This window comes from Aphis gossypii, chromosome 2 (genome assembly GCF_020184175.1).
Source record: "Aphis gossypii isolate Hap1 chromosome 2, ASM2018417v2, whole genome shotgun sequence".
In the NCBI taxonomy this organism is placed as follows: Eukaryota; Metazoa; Arthropoda; class Insecta; order Hemiptera; family Aphididae; genus Aphis; species Aphis gossypii.
The window spans coordinates 72,812,691-72,832,698 of record NC_065531.1 but is presented as its reverse complement, the minus strand read 5'-3'; the positions used below and the strand labels follow the sequence as shown (position 1 = coordinate 72,832,698).

Sequence of the window (20,008 nt, the reverse complement as noted above, 5' to 3'; positions counted from 1 at the left end):
TTTAACATTATTTTTTCGATAGTACTTATTTTATAATAATCAATTTTTATTTTGGTGCAATTTATAAACGCTGTTTAAATATGTTGATGCAAATTACACATGTTGTGAATATTTAGGGTTAATTTTGATGCAAATTGACTACACCCGGTCGTTTAATAATAGTAATAAACCGAGGACTTTCTCAAAAACGGCGCAGCACCTCACCAACATCTAATAATAATATAACCACAAATAAATATATTATTTCATTTGATATATGAATTACTAACCTGGAAAACAATCGTGATTGGACCGTTCCGAGATCGAAAAATGTCTCAAAGGCGAAAAAAACAAATCTATATAACAATATATTTTGTTTTCTCCTTCTCTGTATAGTCAGTAACATTTATAACAATACAATAGTTGATACAAAGTATTATAATATAATATTACTGTTATAATCGTTGAAAAACAGTGTATGAATGTATTATTAGAGTTTTCGATTTTCGTTTGTGAATAACGTCTGATGAGTCGATTGTGTTCATGTATCTACTTTATAGTTTATACTTCCCAAAACAACATAATATGTTGTATATATTTTTAGTAAGCCGATTGGGATTGCTATAGTTTCCCTCGATCACAATACTCGGTGTAATTGTTTCGAAAGCAACTGTCTATTTGGTAAATACGATTCATGGCAATTGTTCAGCCTATCTGTGAACCATGTTGCTATTTGTAAATTTTATTAACTATTGCAGGCGATCGTACTGTGTTTCTTACCTAAGTCACCGTGTATAATAAGCCTATGTTGTCACTTATCATTGACAAAAACGACAATTGCAAGGTGTCAACTATGGTCAATTTGTTGGGTGAAACTTGTTTAACAGAAATTGTCTTTAAAGAATCGATAATTGTTATAATTTAATATACGAATAAAATTTCATAAGTGATTTTTCAAACTTTTATTATACTATAATATGTAAATCTAAACGTAAAGAAGTTTTTTCGACGTGTGTTTAATTTATTTTTAATAGAATTAGCAACATTTTTACATACTTGTTATAAAATTAATAGAATAATTTATAATTCAAATTTAAATTCAGGTTCTATAAATAAGATTTTTCTAACATTTAGATAACTTTATAAAATGAAATTTGTAATATTTTATAACTTTCTAATCAAATTAATTAATCATAGCTAAAATAACGAGAGATCGATTGAAATAATACAGAACAATATTATACAAAATTCTATTTTTTAGAATTTTTAAGTTTACATAATTTAAGACTTTAAATCTTGTAATCAGATTGTACGATGTTAAAAAATATCCAAGATATCCAGGTATTACGTGGTGATACATTTTTGTTAAAAATGAATACATTGCAATATAAATAGCTATGGGCGAGTGGATTGAAAATTATTATAGTAAATCATTTAAGATTGTGTAATTTCTTAGTAATATTATGTTTATAATATTTGACTTAAGTTATTATAAGTTTTGTTTTATTTGTGAATTCAAATATTGAATCTTTCAAATTTCAATTTAGAAACTTGAACAATAACGCCAATAATCAGAATTTAAATAGACGCATAGTAATATATTAAGTTATAAATATTGGCGAACCGCCTTGTAAATCTGAATCACCACCTGCACCCTTGATCCTTAGATCCTTTTGCCCCTACGTATTGTTATGGTTGCAAATTGCAATAACACGAGTATACTTCGTATTTATACGTCATATTATTCGTATTCAATTTTGCACACAAATTACGATCGAGTAACGCTATTAATTCAACGGGTGCCGCCGGAAGGCATAACAATCTCGAGACCCGGGCGACGGGGGAAATCATATCTTGCGTACATATACAATGCATAATACCTATATACTTTTACTTATTTATTAATAATATATTTATATTATATATATTTATTTATATAGTATATAATCGGGCTTACCTTGAATATGTTCCAATAGAGAAATACCATTATGATGCACGGTATGTAGAACGAGGAGAGGGACGAGTAAATGACGAAATTCGAGTTGTAAAAAACACAGAGGTCCGGTTCCCGGTCCGGCGTGTTGTTCAGCCCCAGCACAATAGGACTGCCAATTGCCGCGCTGATGGCCCACACCAGTACGATTGTCAGCCACACTCGCCGATTGTTTTTGTGCTTTGCGTATTTTATTGGCTGCGTGACCGCAATGTACCTGTGAACACACGAACACACGCACACACGCGCACACACATTAAACGATAAATTATAATATTATATTATTATCGGTTCTTCCGCCGCCTCTCTCGCAACACATCGCACAGTATTATAGTAATAATAATATTATTATTATTATTATTATATTATATAACCGCTGTGTGGTATGCACATCCGGTCCGAATGGCGTTTTGTTCCGGTGTGCGAGCGACGGTGGAGGCGGTAGACATAAAACTATAATAATAATATCAATATAATATACGGGAATAACAGACTACGCGATGATTATTATAATATTATGTCATAGCGGGCGAGCAGCTATCCGCGGAGTTGATAATAATCGAATGTAAGATAAACGTAATATTATTTCTGCACGCGCGTGCTCTGCATTAACTTGTGTTTTATTGTTTAATTCACTCGGATGACGTGTAGCGTCCATTGCCGTTACACCGATTGAAACGAGATCGACCTATATATTATTACATTGTACAAAAAATTATTTGTTTTAAATTTTGACTTTACGGTGACCCACACGTAGGTAAAGTAAAAATATATTATATTTTATTATTTTATTTGTTTAAAACATCAATTTTATCATGTATAGTTCAAATCTTTAAATAGTAATTTATAGACATAAACTGATCAATTTAATCGATTTTTTTATAGTTCGATAGCTTTTCCATTTACTTTAGTGATTCTATTAAATGTTATATTACTATCGTCTGTGCTAAGATTTTTTTATTTATTCATTATCTGATTCGAGTATACAATAAACAAATGTGAAGTAGATTATTAGGATAGGGTGATACATGAAGAGAGAGTTTCTTGTGATGTTACTTTACTGTAAGAATTCTGTATTTTTATTATACCATATATACGAAATTTAATCACTTTTTTTTCAAATGAGTGTTTATAAAAAAATGAATAAATAAATATGCAGCTTTAAAATATAATCTAAATTTTAATTATTATAATTTGTAATATGTATTAAAATAACAAATTATAATTCATAATTTTTTTTTTTTTTTTTTTGAACCTTTTGCAGCTCACATAGTTAATGCGTCAAAAAATAATATTATTTTTATAATTATGTTTGACTAGGGTCTAAATATTATAAATCAATTTTGACGTGAAAATTACATTAAAAATATGTCAAAATATATAATTGGACATTGCAACTTTAACTTTAATAGGTATATAAATCTTTGTTAAATATCAACATGAAATATAATTTATTTGCTCATGATGAAATTAAAAACGTAAATGTTTTTATAGTAACCAAATTTTAAGAAAGTCAAATGTTTGATAATCTACAATCATTTTTTCTAATCCTATGTTATAAAACCATCTTATCATATGATCATTGAATTGATTCCGAAATAAATTTCAAGTTTATTAGGCTTAAATATGAATCAAAAAAAAATATATATATATACCTTTATTTATTTTCGTTAGATACCTATTGTTTGAAAACTTTTTTAAGTTTGACTTTGAACTTTGAACGTTTTATTTGAAATCGTAAAACGCTATAATCTGATATATATATATTATATTATAGCATAATATTTATAATATATACATTTCTGTATAAAATGATATTGTACGATTTCTAAAAGACAACAGAGAAATGTTAATATTGTGTCGATATGGCAAGTAGAGCTAAATCGTGACGGGTTCTTTACTAGAATACCCATCGACTATCACCGTACAATAATAAGACAACTTAAGCTTTACGATCGACTGTGCTGGACGTCGATTTGTGTCACAATGTCACATTGTATTATACACACATATTCAAGCCGATTGGTATTGGTAGTATTTAGAGCCTGATTAAAAGAAATCGGGATCAAGTGCAAAAGACAACTTGTGGCTTTACTTCATTAATCAGAATAATAATGCACATAACATATACATAACAACTTCCCGAAACGTCTAAATGTATGTTAATTTAGAAAAATATTTTTTTAAAAGTCTGTTACTTTAGCCAAATATTAAATTTTTTTAACACTGTCAAATATAACTCAATTTAAAAATCAGACCTAAAAACAATGAATTTGATAATCTGTTGATCGAAGGTGTAGAATGAAATTGATAAATTCAGTTCGCTCGAGAACTTATTGATAGATAACGTGAAAACAAAACAAAGTATTCCCTATAACTTTATACCTGTATAATAAAATATAATCTACACATTTTACGTTTATATGATGTATAATATTTGAATTAGGAGAGAAATGCACATCAATATTCCATTGAAACTATTCCATTCTAAACCTAATTTAACCCTTCCATCCATTTTTTACAGTAATATTGTGGTACAACCATTGGGGTTATACTAGCGTGCATTTAAAATCATTTAGTTTTTAATATCTCTCAATATCTAATTAGTTAAACAATATTCCAATCGCTATTGCACCAATTTTTCACTCCGTTCTCATTACTAATGCATACAAATATATAATATTAACTAAAATTATTCGATTCTGTTGATGTATTTTTAGCATCGCACGGATCAACTCATATTTTTTATATATTTATTTTTATTTTTTTTATATTTCATAACTCAAAGGCTTTTATGCATTTTGAGAAATGTTGATTTTATATAACGAGTTTTTCTAAAGAAAATACGTTTCTTTGTGTAAAATAATACACAAAATAGGTATATAGCTATAACATATAACAAATATGATACATGCGCAGTAGAATATTACAAAGTACACAGTTTTAAATATTTATCGATAGTTTAATTTTATATGTATACGCAGAAATAAGGTATAAATAATGTATATTGTATAATATAATTTTATACTGTAATGTATATTTAAGATGCACGTCAATAAAAATGATAAAAAAAAAAATTATATTTTTGCATTGGATATGAATTATATTTTATAATTTATATTTGACCGATATAAGTATACGTAGTTAGTAGTAATAACATAGTATATCATTATAATATGAAATATACGGTTCATAAAGTGTATCAACATATTATATTTATAATCAAATTAATTTAAGGTGTACAGTAAGTAAATTAAATAATTCATATTTCATAGGAAATCCAAATAATAATATATAAACACGATTTTCGACTATAAACATAAATAAAAATATATATATTATATATATTTGATTTATTATATTTAAGTTAATGTTTTGTGCTACAATGGTATTATTTTTATTTCAATACATAGGTAGTGAATGACTTCATGATGAGTTACACTATATATAATATTATAAAGCAAGTATATCATATGTTATTATACTTGTACTTTTTATTGTATCATGTTTTTTTACACTATTCTACAATACAAATATAAAAGAAATATGATATAATATTAAGTAACATAATTATTATTTTATTAAAATAAAAGACTTAGATAATTTTTCTTTATTTAATTTTAACTTTTTTTTATTATTTTATCAACCTAGATTTTTATTTTATACTTATCATATAAATTACATACATTTGGATACATACTAATTTTGTGGCAAACAGCTTAAAATACTGTATAATCAATATATTTGAGATTATTTTTGTTTAAATTATTATTCAACATATATATTTTATAATAGATATTTGAATACTATGAACAACTCATTTCAACAAACTGCTTGATATTTCAGAGTATATAGAACAAGTTTTTTACTCATTATTGTTTTAAGCTTCTGCTAATGTATTTTCAATAGAAAATGTTTAAAAAAACAAATATTTTTCAATTCAAAGTCTTAAGCTTAATATAAATGGGCCATGATATATTTTATGAAACAATGATTTCAACTTAAAATCATATTATCAAAGATTTAATTCAAAAACTAACAATATCTTTCTATACGATTGTCTCTTAAAATCAAATGAGGAATAATACCTTAAATTAAAAACATATATAAATGAAAAATGTTGCAAACGGGAAGACACTTAAGATCATAGTATCTATCATTGAAATATTAAAAAAACATTCAAAATAGTTTTAAAATCTAGTTTATTTATTTCACGTCTATACGTTTGTATACGTATATAATTGTTTTAATTTTATAATTGTACACCAACTTGTAACTTTATATTTAGTATATTACCCCAAAAGTTATTCTACTAAACTTTTAAATTTTACTTTTAAAAATATAATATTTATAACTCTGAAGTTTGATGACCCACTGTCATTTAAACTTGATTGAATAATAGAAAATAAATGAAAAAATAGAGTAAGTAAATAATACTAATTAATATATTATAATAATGTTGTTAGTTTTATAGTTATTAAAATAATGACAAACATAAACATTTTCACATGACTACACGTTTAAGAAAAATTAATTTTCGTCAACTGTCAGTATAGGTTTAAGAATTTAATATTTTAAATAAGTACTGATTATATTATATAGTCTCAAACGATCAACAGGATCGTGAAGAAAAAAAACCAGAAATTTAGAAAATACTCGCTCGGACAGATAAAGTAAACCTAAATAACAGAATCGATTAAACAAGCACGAAATTAATTTATGGTACACGACGGTATCTCTCGATGTGGACAGATGATACGATTGAATAAGAAAAAACTACCAACGTTCCAGTATATATAGTTTTTTTTGTTCTTTATCGTCTTTCCCCTTCAATCGCGCCGATCGCTTTTGGAAACCAATTACCTACGCAGTTGAATATCGACGTGGTAAACACGTCGGCTTATATAATTTAAAAGGTATGAACGGGCGAATTTCTTTTTTCGGATATCGCAACGGCGACTCCCGTTCCCAGTCTCCGACTCAGCCGCCACCACCACAGTTACCACCGCAGCCACCTTCACCGCCGTCGGCACCCCCCACAGCCCTCGCAAATCAGAAATGACACTTTGGGGACACACTCGTGTTTACAACGGAGGTGAATTAATCATTTCAAAGTGACATTTTTAATATTTAATAATGCACGAATAATACTATACGGCGCCGCCACGGGCAAATGAATGGATGATGTGCCACGCGCAGTGTCAAGATATGAGGGGAAAAGCTCATCTCGCGCCATTAACATTCGCGTGCACAAGCGCAAAGGCGTCTGTGAAGCGAGCGCGAGATAAGTCGTCAACGTCACACACTGGTTTTTTTTTTCTTTTCCGGCTCGAGAATTATTCACGAACAACATACCGAACAAGACGGTCGTAGAAATAATGAAAACGTAATAAAACATAATTGCTTAGCATCATACTAAAATAATAAAATAATACCTACAACATTTTTTTTTCGAGTATCGCAATCCGATGTTTGCTGATCCCCAAATAGATGATATATTATGTGGCGTGAATGAAATTCTATTAAATAGTAAAATATTCGTCAAAAATGGTTATACCTAACTATTGTGCTGAGTGTATTTTATTATCGTATTACCTATAATTATTAAACAACAATGACGAGATGATGAATGAATGATGATAAAATTGTGTAATATGCACGTGGATAAAATATTTATACGCGTGGGCACGGTGGCAGCACAGAGCGTACTCGTTTAGAATATAATAATAATACGAAATAATGTATGGAGGATTTATGTCTCGGATTCGTCCTGACAAAACGGGTAGTGTTGTTATAATAACGTCGTGTTATATATGATTATTATTAATATGTGTGCTCGCGCCTATGTCCAACTAGCGAATAATAGAAAAACGACTTGACGGACTTCCATGATATACGACTCGGTTACATGGATCAGACACATCGGAAATCGTATACGCAGTGCACCTCCCCCCCCCCCCGTGGTTAACGTTTGGTATAACGTCCGCGACGTTTTTCTAAGGAAAAATTACCTATAAAACGAAATCGTCACGGATCGAGTGGACGACTACCCAGTCTTAATAATACTTTCACTTCTAAGTTTGAAATATTATTGAGCATTTAAGTTGTTATAAATGATCCACAACGAATGATGCACGCGTATATTATCGTGCTACACATTAAATTGAATAATTTTAAATTGAATAAACAATCAATTATATTATACTGTCGTTTATATACGTATATATTTTAAATACTATTTTAGTATCTAATTTTACAACATTTAACGGGGTATTGCAGGTCATTTAATCTTAATTTATAACAATACGACGTAGAACTGCGCTTCGGTAGTACAATTATTGTTAATTATATTTATGTGTATAGTTTTGAGTCATAATCATATATATTATATACATGTGTATAAATGTTTAATATATATATATATATATATATACATAAATGAAATATAATAAAAACCCTAAGTTTATAATTAAAAATTAATAGCGTTTTGGGTTTGATAAAACTTTTAATAAACGACTGTAGCAATGGATTTTTTTTTTTAATTGATATACATTCACGAATATTAATTAATCCTGGGGTAAAAGTAAAAAATATGTGCATACAGCATAAAAAAAAAAACTATAATATGGTTAACTATAAGAAATGCAATTCGTCTGTAAACAGTTTATAAATCAAGTAACTTATTTAATTCAAAGTTTCTTGTGTAATATGCTTCTTTTTAAATATCAAATTAAATTATCTTTCGTAACATGGCACACATATTTTATTGTAATTATAATTTTAAATTAATAATAACTTATTAGTTATATTTCCAGTGCATATCATTATACTCAAATACACAATTTTATATAAATTAATTATTATAATTATAAAGTTATTATATACTTGACTATAGAACAAGACCGTAAAAGTTGTAAAATGTACTTAAAACAATTAATTTAGTTATAATAGTTTTGTTTTTATTTCAGTATTATAAAAGAATGACAAACTTCCGTGGTCAAAACACAATTATACTTAAAATGTTGAAGTAGTTGAAAGGAAAATAAATAAACTATTTAAATAAATAAAAATATAATAGCATCTTAAAATTACAATTATTATTTAAACCATTTAATAACGAATAGATAGATATTATTGTTTAACATAATAATATATATTTTAACATAACACTACTTTTTTTTTAAACTTCATATTTTTATTTATTTTTGATTGTACATTAACTTAATATTTTGTATGAAATGATTTAAGATTATTTACATAAATTATACAATATTGGAATGACGTTAAAATGAAGTATAATATAGTTATCATTATACTATAGTATAAACTACATAATATCTAATATTATGATAAACCAATGATGCTCTTTATTCACCATTTTTTATTTTATTTATAATATAATATATTATACTGAAATTCTATTTTTTTTTTAAATTTTAAGTATTTATACTTAAATACTTCAGACTAAGGTTTAATTTGAATTACTTACATTTTTTCATAATTTAAGGTGTTGTTTATGGTGATACAAATTTATTTTTCAAATTATAACCTTCGTTATACTCTAATTTCTTAAATATATGATTTAATTTTTAATATTTCGATAAATCTAATTCAACATTTGAACTAGTAGTTTCTGATTTATTAAAAAATAATATACTACGCAGAATAACCCATAACATTTGCTGTAGGTATATCATAATGAATAACAATATATTATTATGTTATAATTTCGTCCTCACAGAAAATATGGACAAACATTAAAATTCAATGTATAGTACGGGGGGTCATATTATGATAATTTAAATTTTTTTCTTAAGTTTGTTTTGCAATTATACTTGAAATATTAAAACTCGTTGCAGCAATTATGCATATTGGTATAAAAAGCATTAATATAAGTAAATAACGATTAAAAAATACGTAAAATCAACAACTTAAGATACATACAGAAAATCTGTTTTTTTTTCGAATTTTATGTTATTTTTATATATCAGTAAATTAAACATTTCAAATATATTTTAAAGTAAAATAGTATTTTTAATATAATACTATATTGATCTTGTAGAATTTTGTTATTTTATATTGTACAATTACTTTCATGACTAACAATAACTACAATTATTATAACATTTTAAAACAATAATACTATAAATCAGTTAATTTCAAATCTCAGTACATCAGTATAGAATATTTCAAAAATCATTACGTCTTATAAATTATAACACCGTCAGCTGATTTTAAAAGAGGCCTATCTGAAATAAAATTTATTTACAAAATCATTGTTCAGCATAATATATTTGGATGTGTTTTAGTTTCAACCTAACTTACGTATTCTTTTTTTTTTTTTTTTTGGTAATTAATAAATCCATTTACACAATTATAATATCTTTAAGTTTTATCTTATCAAAAATATAACATTGAACAAAAGTATTTTTTTTTTTTAAGTATTTTCTATATTATAATTTATTAACCGCAAATTAAAAATCCATATAATGTTTTATTGTTAAATGATAATAATATTTAAAGACACAGAACTTAATAAGTCGTTTAAAGTTTGATAATATAAGTAAGGTTGAATAAAACAAATATAGGAACAATAACGTTTTTGTTTTTTTTTATAAACCTTAAAATTTCTCTTTATTTATTCAATAACTAAACAATTATCAGTTTGTAGAAAAGTTTATTTTAATTTACCTTTATATAATTTAATAGTAAATATTTATGGGCATCATTTGAGATGTTACAAGAAAATTAAATCAACGCGGCTGTAGTCTTTACACATTTACTTACTTCTTATTGGAAAATAATTATAACAAATGTTAAAATATACCTATGAGTAATTTATATATATATACGAATTAATTTATTAACAACTGAGCGAATATTTTGCAGTGGCCAATCGGGATAGTAGAATTGTACTTATTACCTAAAAATAAATGGTCAAAGTGCACTTGACTCGAAAAAAGGTAATGGTAGAACTGCACTTGGGTAAAATACAGGTAGTGGTCGAACTGCACTTGAGCTAAAAAAAAGGATTTCTACAAAAATATCATGCATTTTAAGGGATAAAACGTTTAGAAAATACTCATTAGATGCAGAATACTGATACAAGATCTTCAACTACACGATACCAGAAAAAATATAAATGATATTGAAAAATATTTTACTTTTATGCTCAAAAGCGAATTATTAATTAGCTAAAATTTTAATTGAAATTCGTTATTAGTTCATTACTACAAAAAAATGTAATAATTTTATTAAACGTTTAAAAAAAAAAAATAAAAAAATAAAAAAAATATATTTATAATATTATATTAACATGATGTATGTATAAAACTATCATTTTTAACCACGCCAATGATTAAAATCATTGTCAGTTCTAAGCCTGCAAGTGGGAAAGGAAATTAGTGTTTTCTAAACGTTTTACCCCTTCGAATGCATGATATTTTTGTGGAAATATATTGTTTGAGCCCAAGTGCAGTTCGACTACTACCTGTTTTCTACTCAAGTGCAATTCGACTAACATAAGTGTGATTCGACCACACCCTGGCCAAGATGCCTGAATAAATTCCAGTGCTTTACTCCAATAAAGTAACCAAAGTTAGTAAATCTTCACGTGCCTAGTTACAATACTGTTATAATGTAAATAACAGTATTCCTTGTCATAATAGTTACAATGGCCATTTATAGTACTGGTGGTAAAATGTAACATTTTTCCTATAAAGCAGACAGATGATCAATGTCTTGTATAATATATTGTTTATACCTAATCATTTTCTGATTAGGTTTTATTATGATTTTAACAGCGTGTTGTTAATAAACATCGAAAACTAACTAATAAGTTAGCAACGTCAATATTAGCTTGTTGTTATGTTATCACAATGTTTTCTTGTACAGTGTTATATTCTATCATTTGAATTCCATGTTATTAAAACGGCTCATGTGGTTAGTAACAGAGTTAAATGTGGTATAGTCAAACCATAATACTTTACGTACAAGCTATGAACGAAGAACGTGTTTCGATAAGCCCGTTGGTTAAATACTACACAAGGTACCCCCCACGAGGATTGACTAATTTAAAGTGGTAGGGTAGTGCACGGTTCATTAATTTATAATTATATACATTTTATCTAATAGCTTACATATCGATATCGAAATGTATATATTACGAACAATTATGTAGAAGAATACGGCAGTTATAAAATATATAAATTAAATATTATTTCAAAAAAACTTAACATCTAAAGATAAAGTACTAAGTATTGTGCACAACGAGCTATTTAATATTATTATTAAATATACATGACGCTTTTTTCGTGCATTCCCAAAACAGGTGATTACATTTATACGTCAATTCCGTTAGGAAATAAATAATTCTATTGACAATGAAAAAGGTGAATGATAATTCAGTTTCTCAATAAAACTTAAGTACAACTATTGAATTCATGGCTTTCATGGCTTTCATTAGTATTAATTTTAATATATATATATATATAATGCGAGTCTTCTTTCTTTTTTTTTCTTTTTTTTTTTGAGATGGTCGTAGATTATTCCTAAGGTACCAAATATAAAAATTGTTTCATGAAAATTGAAATTAAATGCAAAGTTTTACTTAGCATATTTTTGCATATTTTTTTATATTTTAGGAAAAGTGCATATTTGAAAACTTGTTAGCATATTAGTGCATTTCTTTGAATTTTGTTATTTTTATGAAAGTATAATAAATTTATGATCAATATCGTGCTCGGATAAATTTTTAAGAAAAATATTTTCCTAAATAAACTTTCTTTACTTTAGAAGTATCTTTATCGATTAATAATGTATATTCATATATTAAATTGAACAATTAGAAACTTAACGATAATATTTAAATTATATATTAAAGTTACAATTAAAAATCAGAAATTACGTTCTAGCGAATCGCAACGATCATTACTTATATCCTGTATGTTAAATCTAGCTATTTATCTTTTCATATTTTATTTCTTAAACAAAGTGATTTTATTTTATTATAAAAATACTTTAAAATATATCAAATAATAGAAATATTAATCTATGCATATTTAAGTTAACTTATTAAGTTCAAAAATTATTAATAAATCATAAGTAAATCAGTTTTTTTTATGTTTTAAAATTGTATTGGGTATTGGGTTTTGTTCAAATAAACAAAAAATATTAACTGCATAAATTAAAACATATTTCTTATTGTTATAATTGCACATGTTAAAGAATTATAATTCAATATCTCTTCATACATTTTATAAATAATTATTTCTATTTATAATTATTTTGCTAAAGAAAAAATGTACTAATACTCTTTCATCCTATGCAGTCATGCAGAATGTAGATATGAATTAATTTTATCTATGCATTACTCCATCGCCGTTAATCTGTTTAAAAACTTTGGAATGTAAAATTCATTAATTATAAAACATTCTATAAGTAGGTACCAACAAAGTAATATATGCCATATAAAATAACAATACACCAACTTGCTTTTGAAGAAAATTATCATTTTCATCAATATATAATATTATATGTACTATAATAATAATAGTTAAATTAAGTATAATATTAACTTACAATAAATATTTGTTATTAAACTATGAAGAGTCCACGACACAAAAATATGTCATTCTGTTAGTTCCGAAATATCAAAATTATAAAATAACAAAATATGTTATACACGGATATTTTATTTTATTTTATTATTACTATTATTTTTTGGTTTTTGTTTTTTTTTTTTTTATTACCTGACAGTTTTAATTGCGTACCAAGCTTAATGTCTTACAGAAAAAATATCTAAATTATTTAACAAGACTTCGATGTAATTGTATTATATAATTACAGTCTCGATTCAATTCTCGAAATGTAATATAATAAAAAAAGTAGGCACGTGCGTTTAATTGAGTTTTGTGAAATAGGTGTTTTTTTTTTTTTGTGTTTTCCTCTATCTTTATACGACGGTTCAGATTTTAATTGAACTCTGTCGGAGATGACGGCGATATTTTTAATACATATATATAATTTTTTTTTCTTTCTCGTGTTTTAAGTGGGCCACGTACACTTTTATATCGGACACTCAAGGGGATGTCTGCATTTTCCAGCCGTGTAAATTGATCGCAATAAGATTGTTGCCAGCCAGTACGCTACATACATAGACCCCCGCATCCCTCCCGACAAAAACCCGACATATGAAGTTATATATTATTATTATGAAAAATTTGATACATGACCTAGTGCTTAAGACCTCTGAGACACTGTGTCAACCATACACCGGAATGTACAGCAGTGGGTGGCGAAGAGCACGAGTGATTCGGTGCCGGTGAACGGGGGATGGGGAGCGAGAGAAGCCTGTCGGAAAAAGTTATTTATTATAGTCTGGGTTGGCCATATAAAAAATGACTCCGTGACATCCATTGCTACTGAGTTTTCTCGATTAGCGAAAGAAACGCAAGTGAAAAATGTTTTCAATCTTTCCCTTTGCGACGACGACGACGACGACAACGGTGTATAATGATCATTATGCAAAATAAGAAGAGGCATTTATGGTGATATGCATAAATAACACCTCTTTTTTGGTCGTCCACTGCAAATGGGCCGCCCTCCAATCTCTTTCGCTTGCTGTTGCAGTGGATCTGCACCAAACACCGATCATCAGCTGGTCATCCGGTCGTTCAGACAAGTACAAAATAAGAAACTTCAATACGTCACTGCCCCATAGAGACGACCACGTTGCAAATGTCCGACTCCAAAGGAAGTCATATTATCGTTATTATACAATGATATTGGCCATAAACAAAATACTACAGATGGTCATGCACCGTAAACGAGGCACAACGTCGTATAATAATAATAATAATAAGAGATAAAAAAAATGTCCGGCGCCACAGGGCGCGGCCAGAATGAAACCTACTGTCTACGCGTGATGTAGTTAAATAAATTAAATTACACGTATTTAAATCGAATCGAATGTTCTTGTTCAGTTGTGTCAGCCGGGGTTGAGGCGTGCAAACCACCAACGGCGGCGGCGGCGTATGCGTACGTCGTTTATTTCGGACCTTAATTTAAATATTTAAATCGGTTTTTTGCGTGTTTTTTTAACTATATATCCTTGGCAACTTGAAGACCTGTATACACAAACGCAACTGTTTCTGTAGGATGGTGGTCACGAGTTTAAAGCGATTTTCATGAAATAAATCTCATCCGGATTTCCCTTGAACCACCGTCTTCTTCTCGTCACTGTTATGTGCATAAACAATATAAATGCGTTAACCTCAAAATCCCTTGGTCTTAGTTCAATTTGTTACCACAAACATATTTATGTGTATGTGTGTACTGTGTATATACATATATACATAATACATATGTATAATGGTACAGATATTACATATATAGTATATATAGCGTTTAAATTTTTTTCATCCGCTGTTTAAATATGTACGATTATTTTTTTAATAGCGGCTAGGCCAGGGACAGGCGTAAAAAGTGTTTAAACCGACAGGTCGTTAAAATAAGATCAATTAGACTAAAAAACCAGACAACCTCATTTTCCAACTCTAGCTTGAATTATTTATTTATATTAAACCAACGTATTTGTGCATTAAGAACGTTAATTATTACTGAAATTAGTCGTGCTTTTCAGATTTTTTTTCTTTGTATTTTTATTTTTGACCAAATTGAAATAGTTAATATAATTACGATCTTAATAGAAGTATACTTCAATTATTCGTTTACTCATTAATGTAATGATATTAAATGTATGTTTCTAATAAAGTTCTGTTTAATTAGTTTCAATCGGTATAGCTACATATGCTAACGTTTCTAAACATTTTCAAACTTTAAAAACAATAATAGCATATTACTTGATAATGATACAAGTGTTATCTTGTATATTGTAAATAAATCCACACATTATAACTAAACCGTATTCATCGTATATTTCGATTCATATATATAACTGTTTAAAATATGATTTGAAGACAACTTTCATTATTTTCGATATTATGGTTAGTGATTTCATCCGTTCGTAAAATATATCATAACTTTTATATTTTTCCGAGATCAACTTATTATCCCTTGTATTCTTTATTTGCTTTTAATATTTTCATATCACTTTATTTGTAACTAAAAGTCTATAATTAATACCATAAATAATTTTCAATTTAAAATAAAAACTAAATAATGAACGACAGGGCCGGCACTAAAATGCCGGTGCAAAATATAAAATTAACACTTTATCATTATGTCACTGTTATTTGGTAATTTTTAAAAATTTAAAATGAAGAAGAAGAAACATGTTCTTATGTTTACACAATATTATACATAAGTTACCACAACATTAAATTAATATATTAATTTATAATACATAAAAACATCGTTTTCATACTTGAAAAATAAGATTTATAATTTAACCTGTTTTAGAATTTTATTAGCTTAATAGATCAAACATGTATTTAGTATACCTACGCCTGTGTTGCTTCTTTTCCTTCTTCGGTTTGTGCAAGAATAATTTAATTTGGTAGCGTTACTGTTATCCAATCGCCACGGTCATTGCATCTATCTTCTCAGCTCATCACTTCTAGGATAATTATATTATCTGAATCTGTTTTTATTCTTGGTGTCTATTGATTTTTACATCTGCGACTTTTTACTTACAGTTGACTTATTTTACACTCGTAGTTTTTACGTTTTATATTTTATTACAAAATAACTTGATTATTTAGACTTAAATATACCTTGTTATCAATAGTATTTAAGTGATTTATAGTCTTAACACTGCATCGGTTTTCCGTTTACACAATTAAACCATATGTTAAATTAGCAGTCGAATATGAGGCACTTTATTGAATGTCTTTTATTACTTAATTTTCTAATAAGTATTTAAAGTATTTTTAAATGCTATTAGTTTTTTTCTAGTCATTGAGTTGTGGAATATAGCTCGTTACTAAATTATCATACTTATCGTAATTACCGCATAATACTATCTTATACAATATAAGTTATCGACATAGTTTCAGCCATAGCATTTAATAATAATAAATTCAAAACATATTCTCCAACTTCCATATTCTTCGTCTAATTTAAAAGTTTTTATTTGACTTTTATTTTTTCATTGTTTATTTTTATGGTAGCTAATTTGTGCTTTTAATGAGTGTACTTGTGTATTATACTGCTATTTCCAAACTGTTCAATTCATAGGGTCGCAATAAATCTGTTAGATATTTTCATGAACATAATTCTATACGATCGGACAAAAAATTGTAGCTGAATATATTTTATATTTTAAAATATGCTATCTATCACTTAATTTTAATATACATAGTTTCTAAATTACTTTAGTTCAGTAATATAATTACAATATTATTATAGGATTCAATGTGGTAAAATATTTGAATAAAATAAAACGTTATTTTTATCGTAAAAATTTGACTGTTGTACCTCGTATCCACTCATGAATAATTATAATCAAATTATCATGCAATAAATAAAAAAATTTCACTTCAAACGTGTGTACTTTAAATCACTTTAAATTTTCATATTTCGCATTTTAAATAATACATTAACGGCCGATCTCGCTTTGTAAATGGTCAAAAGTTAATATACAGCTATTTATTTCAATATTTTTACTAATTTTAAAGTCCTATAAATTACAATAATTAATTGTTTCTATTAATTTTCATAGCAATATTAATGTACAGATAATCAACTTAAAACATGTTGTCTTATAAAAATGTTAGTTGAATTAAGTTAATATGATTGTTAAACATACTAAAATATTATACGGTATTTAGTTGCTAATTCTAAACTTGTAGATTCTCGAGGAATTTACTAATTTTACTATAAGATTAGTTTAATATGTATAAACATTTTAATCATGTCTATCTACAAAGGTACATGTTAATACCAAATATTAGTATATAGTAATCAAACGAAGAAAGTACTTATATTATAAGCAATGTAATTACTATAGTGTTTCAACTTTCAAATATATTAGATTTTAAATAGTTTAGATTTGAAAAATATGAGTAAACTTTCTGAATTAATATGATAATAACTTGCATATAATATTTTAAATAACATTTTACGTCCATATGTTTTCCAAATTTTTATCTACTAAGAGAAAGTATTAAGTAATAAAATATAAAACTATAGTAATTATAAAATGTTTAACCATGAAAATAAGTACCTATTTTTTTTGTATAAAATTTAATTTGTTTTTATAAATTAATTTATATATTATTTAATGGAGATTATTTTTAATGTCTTTTTTGAATGATTTTATAGAACTTTATAAAGTGTAAAATAATAATATAAATTATCATTGAAACAAAATTATGCTTATATTATAGTGTCTGACATTTAGTATCACTTAAAGTGTTTTTTTTTTTTTTTTTTTTTTTTTTAATAAAACGATTATCTTCAATATTATTTTATCATTTTTATGATTATTTAATGGAACGAAAATGATGGAATGACGTACGTGATAAAAAATCATATTTATCACTCTGAATTCATCCCTCAAGACATGCATTAAACTTAACGTCCCTCAACATTAAAAATGTATATAGGTACACATTTCTTTCTTGATACGGTTATTAAAATGTCAATACATACTCCCAGCCTACTACAAATGATGTATTTTCTTTACTTTCATAGTCGTTACAAATTTCTAAGACAATTTTAGCTAATTTACTAAATGTGTGATTTAATATAATATAATATAATGTTTTTTATATTTAGTGAGATAATATTTGTTACCATTTATATAATAATCACCTATTATGGTAACGATGTAGTATATAGATTCCATTTTTTTAAATTATAATATTATATTAAACACATTGCATTTTGTTTTTCAATCAATTGAAAAAAATACACAAATTATTATGCAATTTTTACCTAATAATAAATAATTACTATTCTTTTAAAATATATAGTTTTAACGTTTTAATAAAACTCGTTGCAATAACTGATTGAATGATAATATAACAATACTATTTTCTTTTAGTAAATTATCTGTTGATGTTATACTTTAGAGAGAAAATTCCAGTTCTAAATTAAGTTAATATAACTGAAAACTATATTATATAAATACTATTGATTTGATTTGATAAAAATTTTAAAATTCCAAATTATATTTGGACAGATTACCTATTTAAAACTAATAGTTTTTCATCAAGTTTTTATTTCATCACAGAACATTATGAGTATTAAGATCTATTGCATCATTAACTTAATTTGCATCTTTGAATTTTAAGCATTTTTTCAATGATTAATTTCTATTTATTATGTTGAATGATAATCAAAAGACAAATGGTTCCGGAAAAATATACGCGCAGAGAATGATAGTTAAAAACAGTAAATAGTATCTTACTGATTTCGGAAGTGTCTAAATGATTGACGATGTTCAGACCTAAATGTTTTGTTAACGTTCAGTTACAACCGACAATCGACATATTAATATATTGTACACTCATGGCAAGACATGTTAAATTCACAACAAAATAAACCATAAGCACTATAAAGTTTTAAACAAAATATATTTATTAGATTATGATCATAGCAATAAATGTATTAATTGTACAAAAATTTATTTTGTGTGTGTGTGTGTGTGTGTGTGTGTATAGAGTAGATTATTTATTTATTTACAGCTTATAATAATCAAATGAAACAAAGCGCATGCTGTTTATCATATTGTATTAAATTTAATTGAATTACACTAAAAACCAATTGAATATATTACATCAAATAATGCTATTTAGGGGTTATGTATCCTTTTTTTGTTAAGGATATTTTTTTCCTTGTGCAAAATTTTAAAATAATTAAGACGATATTTCCTCACTAGATGGTTTTTTTATTAATTAAATTAACAAACTTTTCTAGCTATTAATATCCAATGAATTTTATTACTATTCTTATCATTTTCGAATACTGCATTAAATCTAATTATATTCATATATAAATATCATAATTAATGTTTTAAATATTAAATTATTTTCGATTAAAACATAATTATTAATATATTTTATTTAAATT

At 26.2% G+C, this 20,008-nt stretch overlaps 1 protein-coding gene across 1 annotated transcript in view; it reads right to left on the bottom strand.

The window, feature by feature from the left end:
- Positions 1-20,008, bottom strand: part of LOC114125896 (dopamine D2-like receptor) — a 251,374-nt gene that overhangs the window by 73,450 nt on the left and 157,916 nt on the right. The window contains exon 3 of the mRNA XM_050199398.1: positions 1,937-2,189. Within this exon, the coding sequence (XP_050055355.1) occupies positions 1,937-2,189 (253 nt within the window). The remainder of the gene's footprint in view (positions 1-1,936; positions 2,190-20,008) is intronic.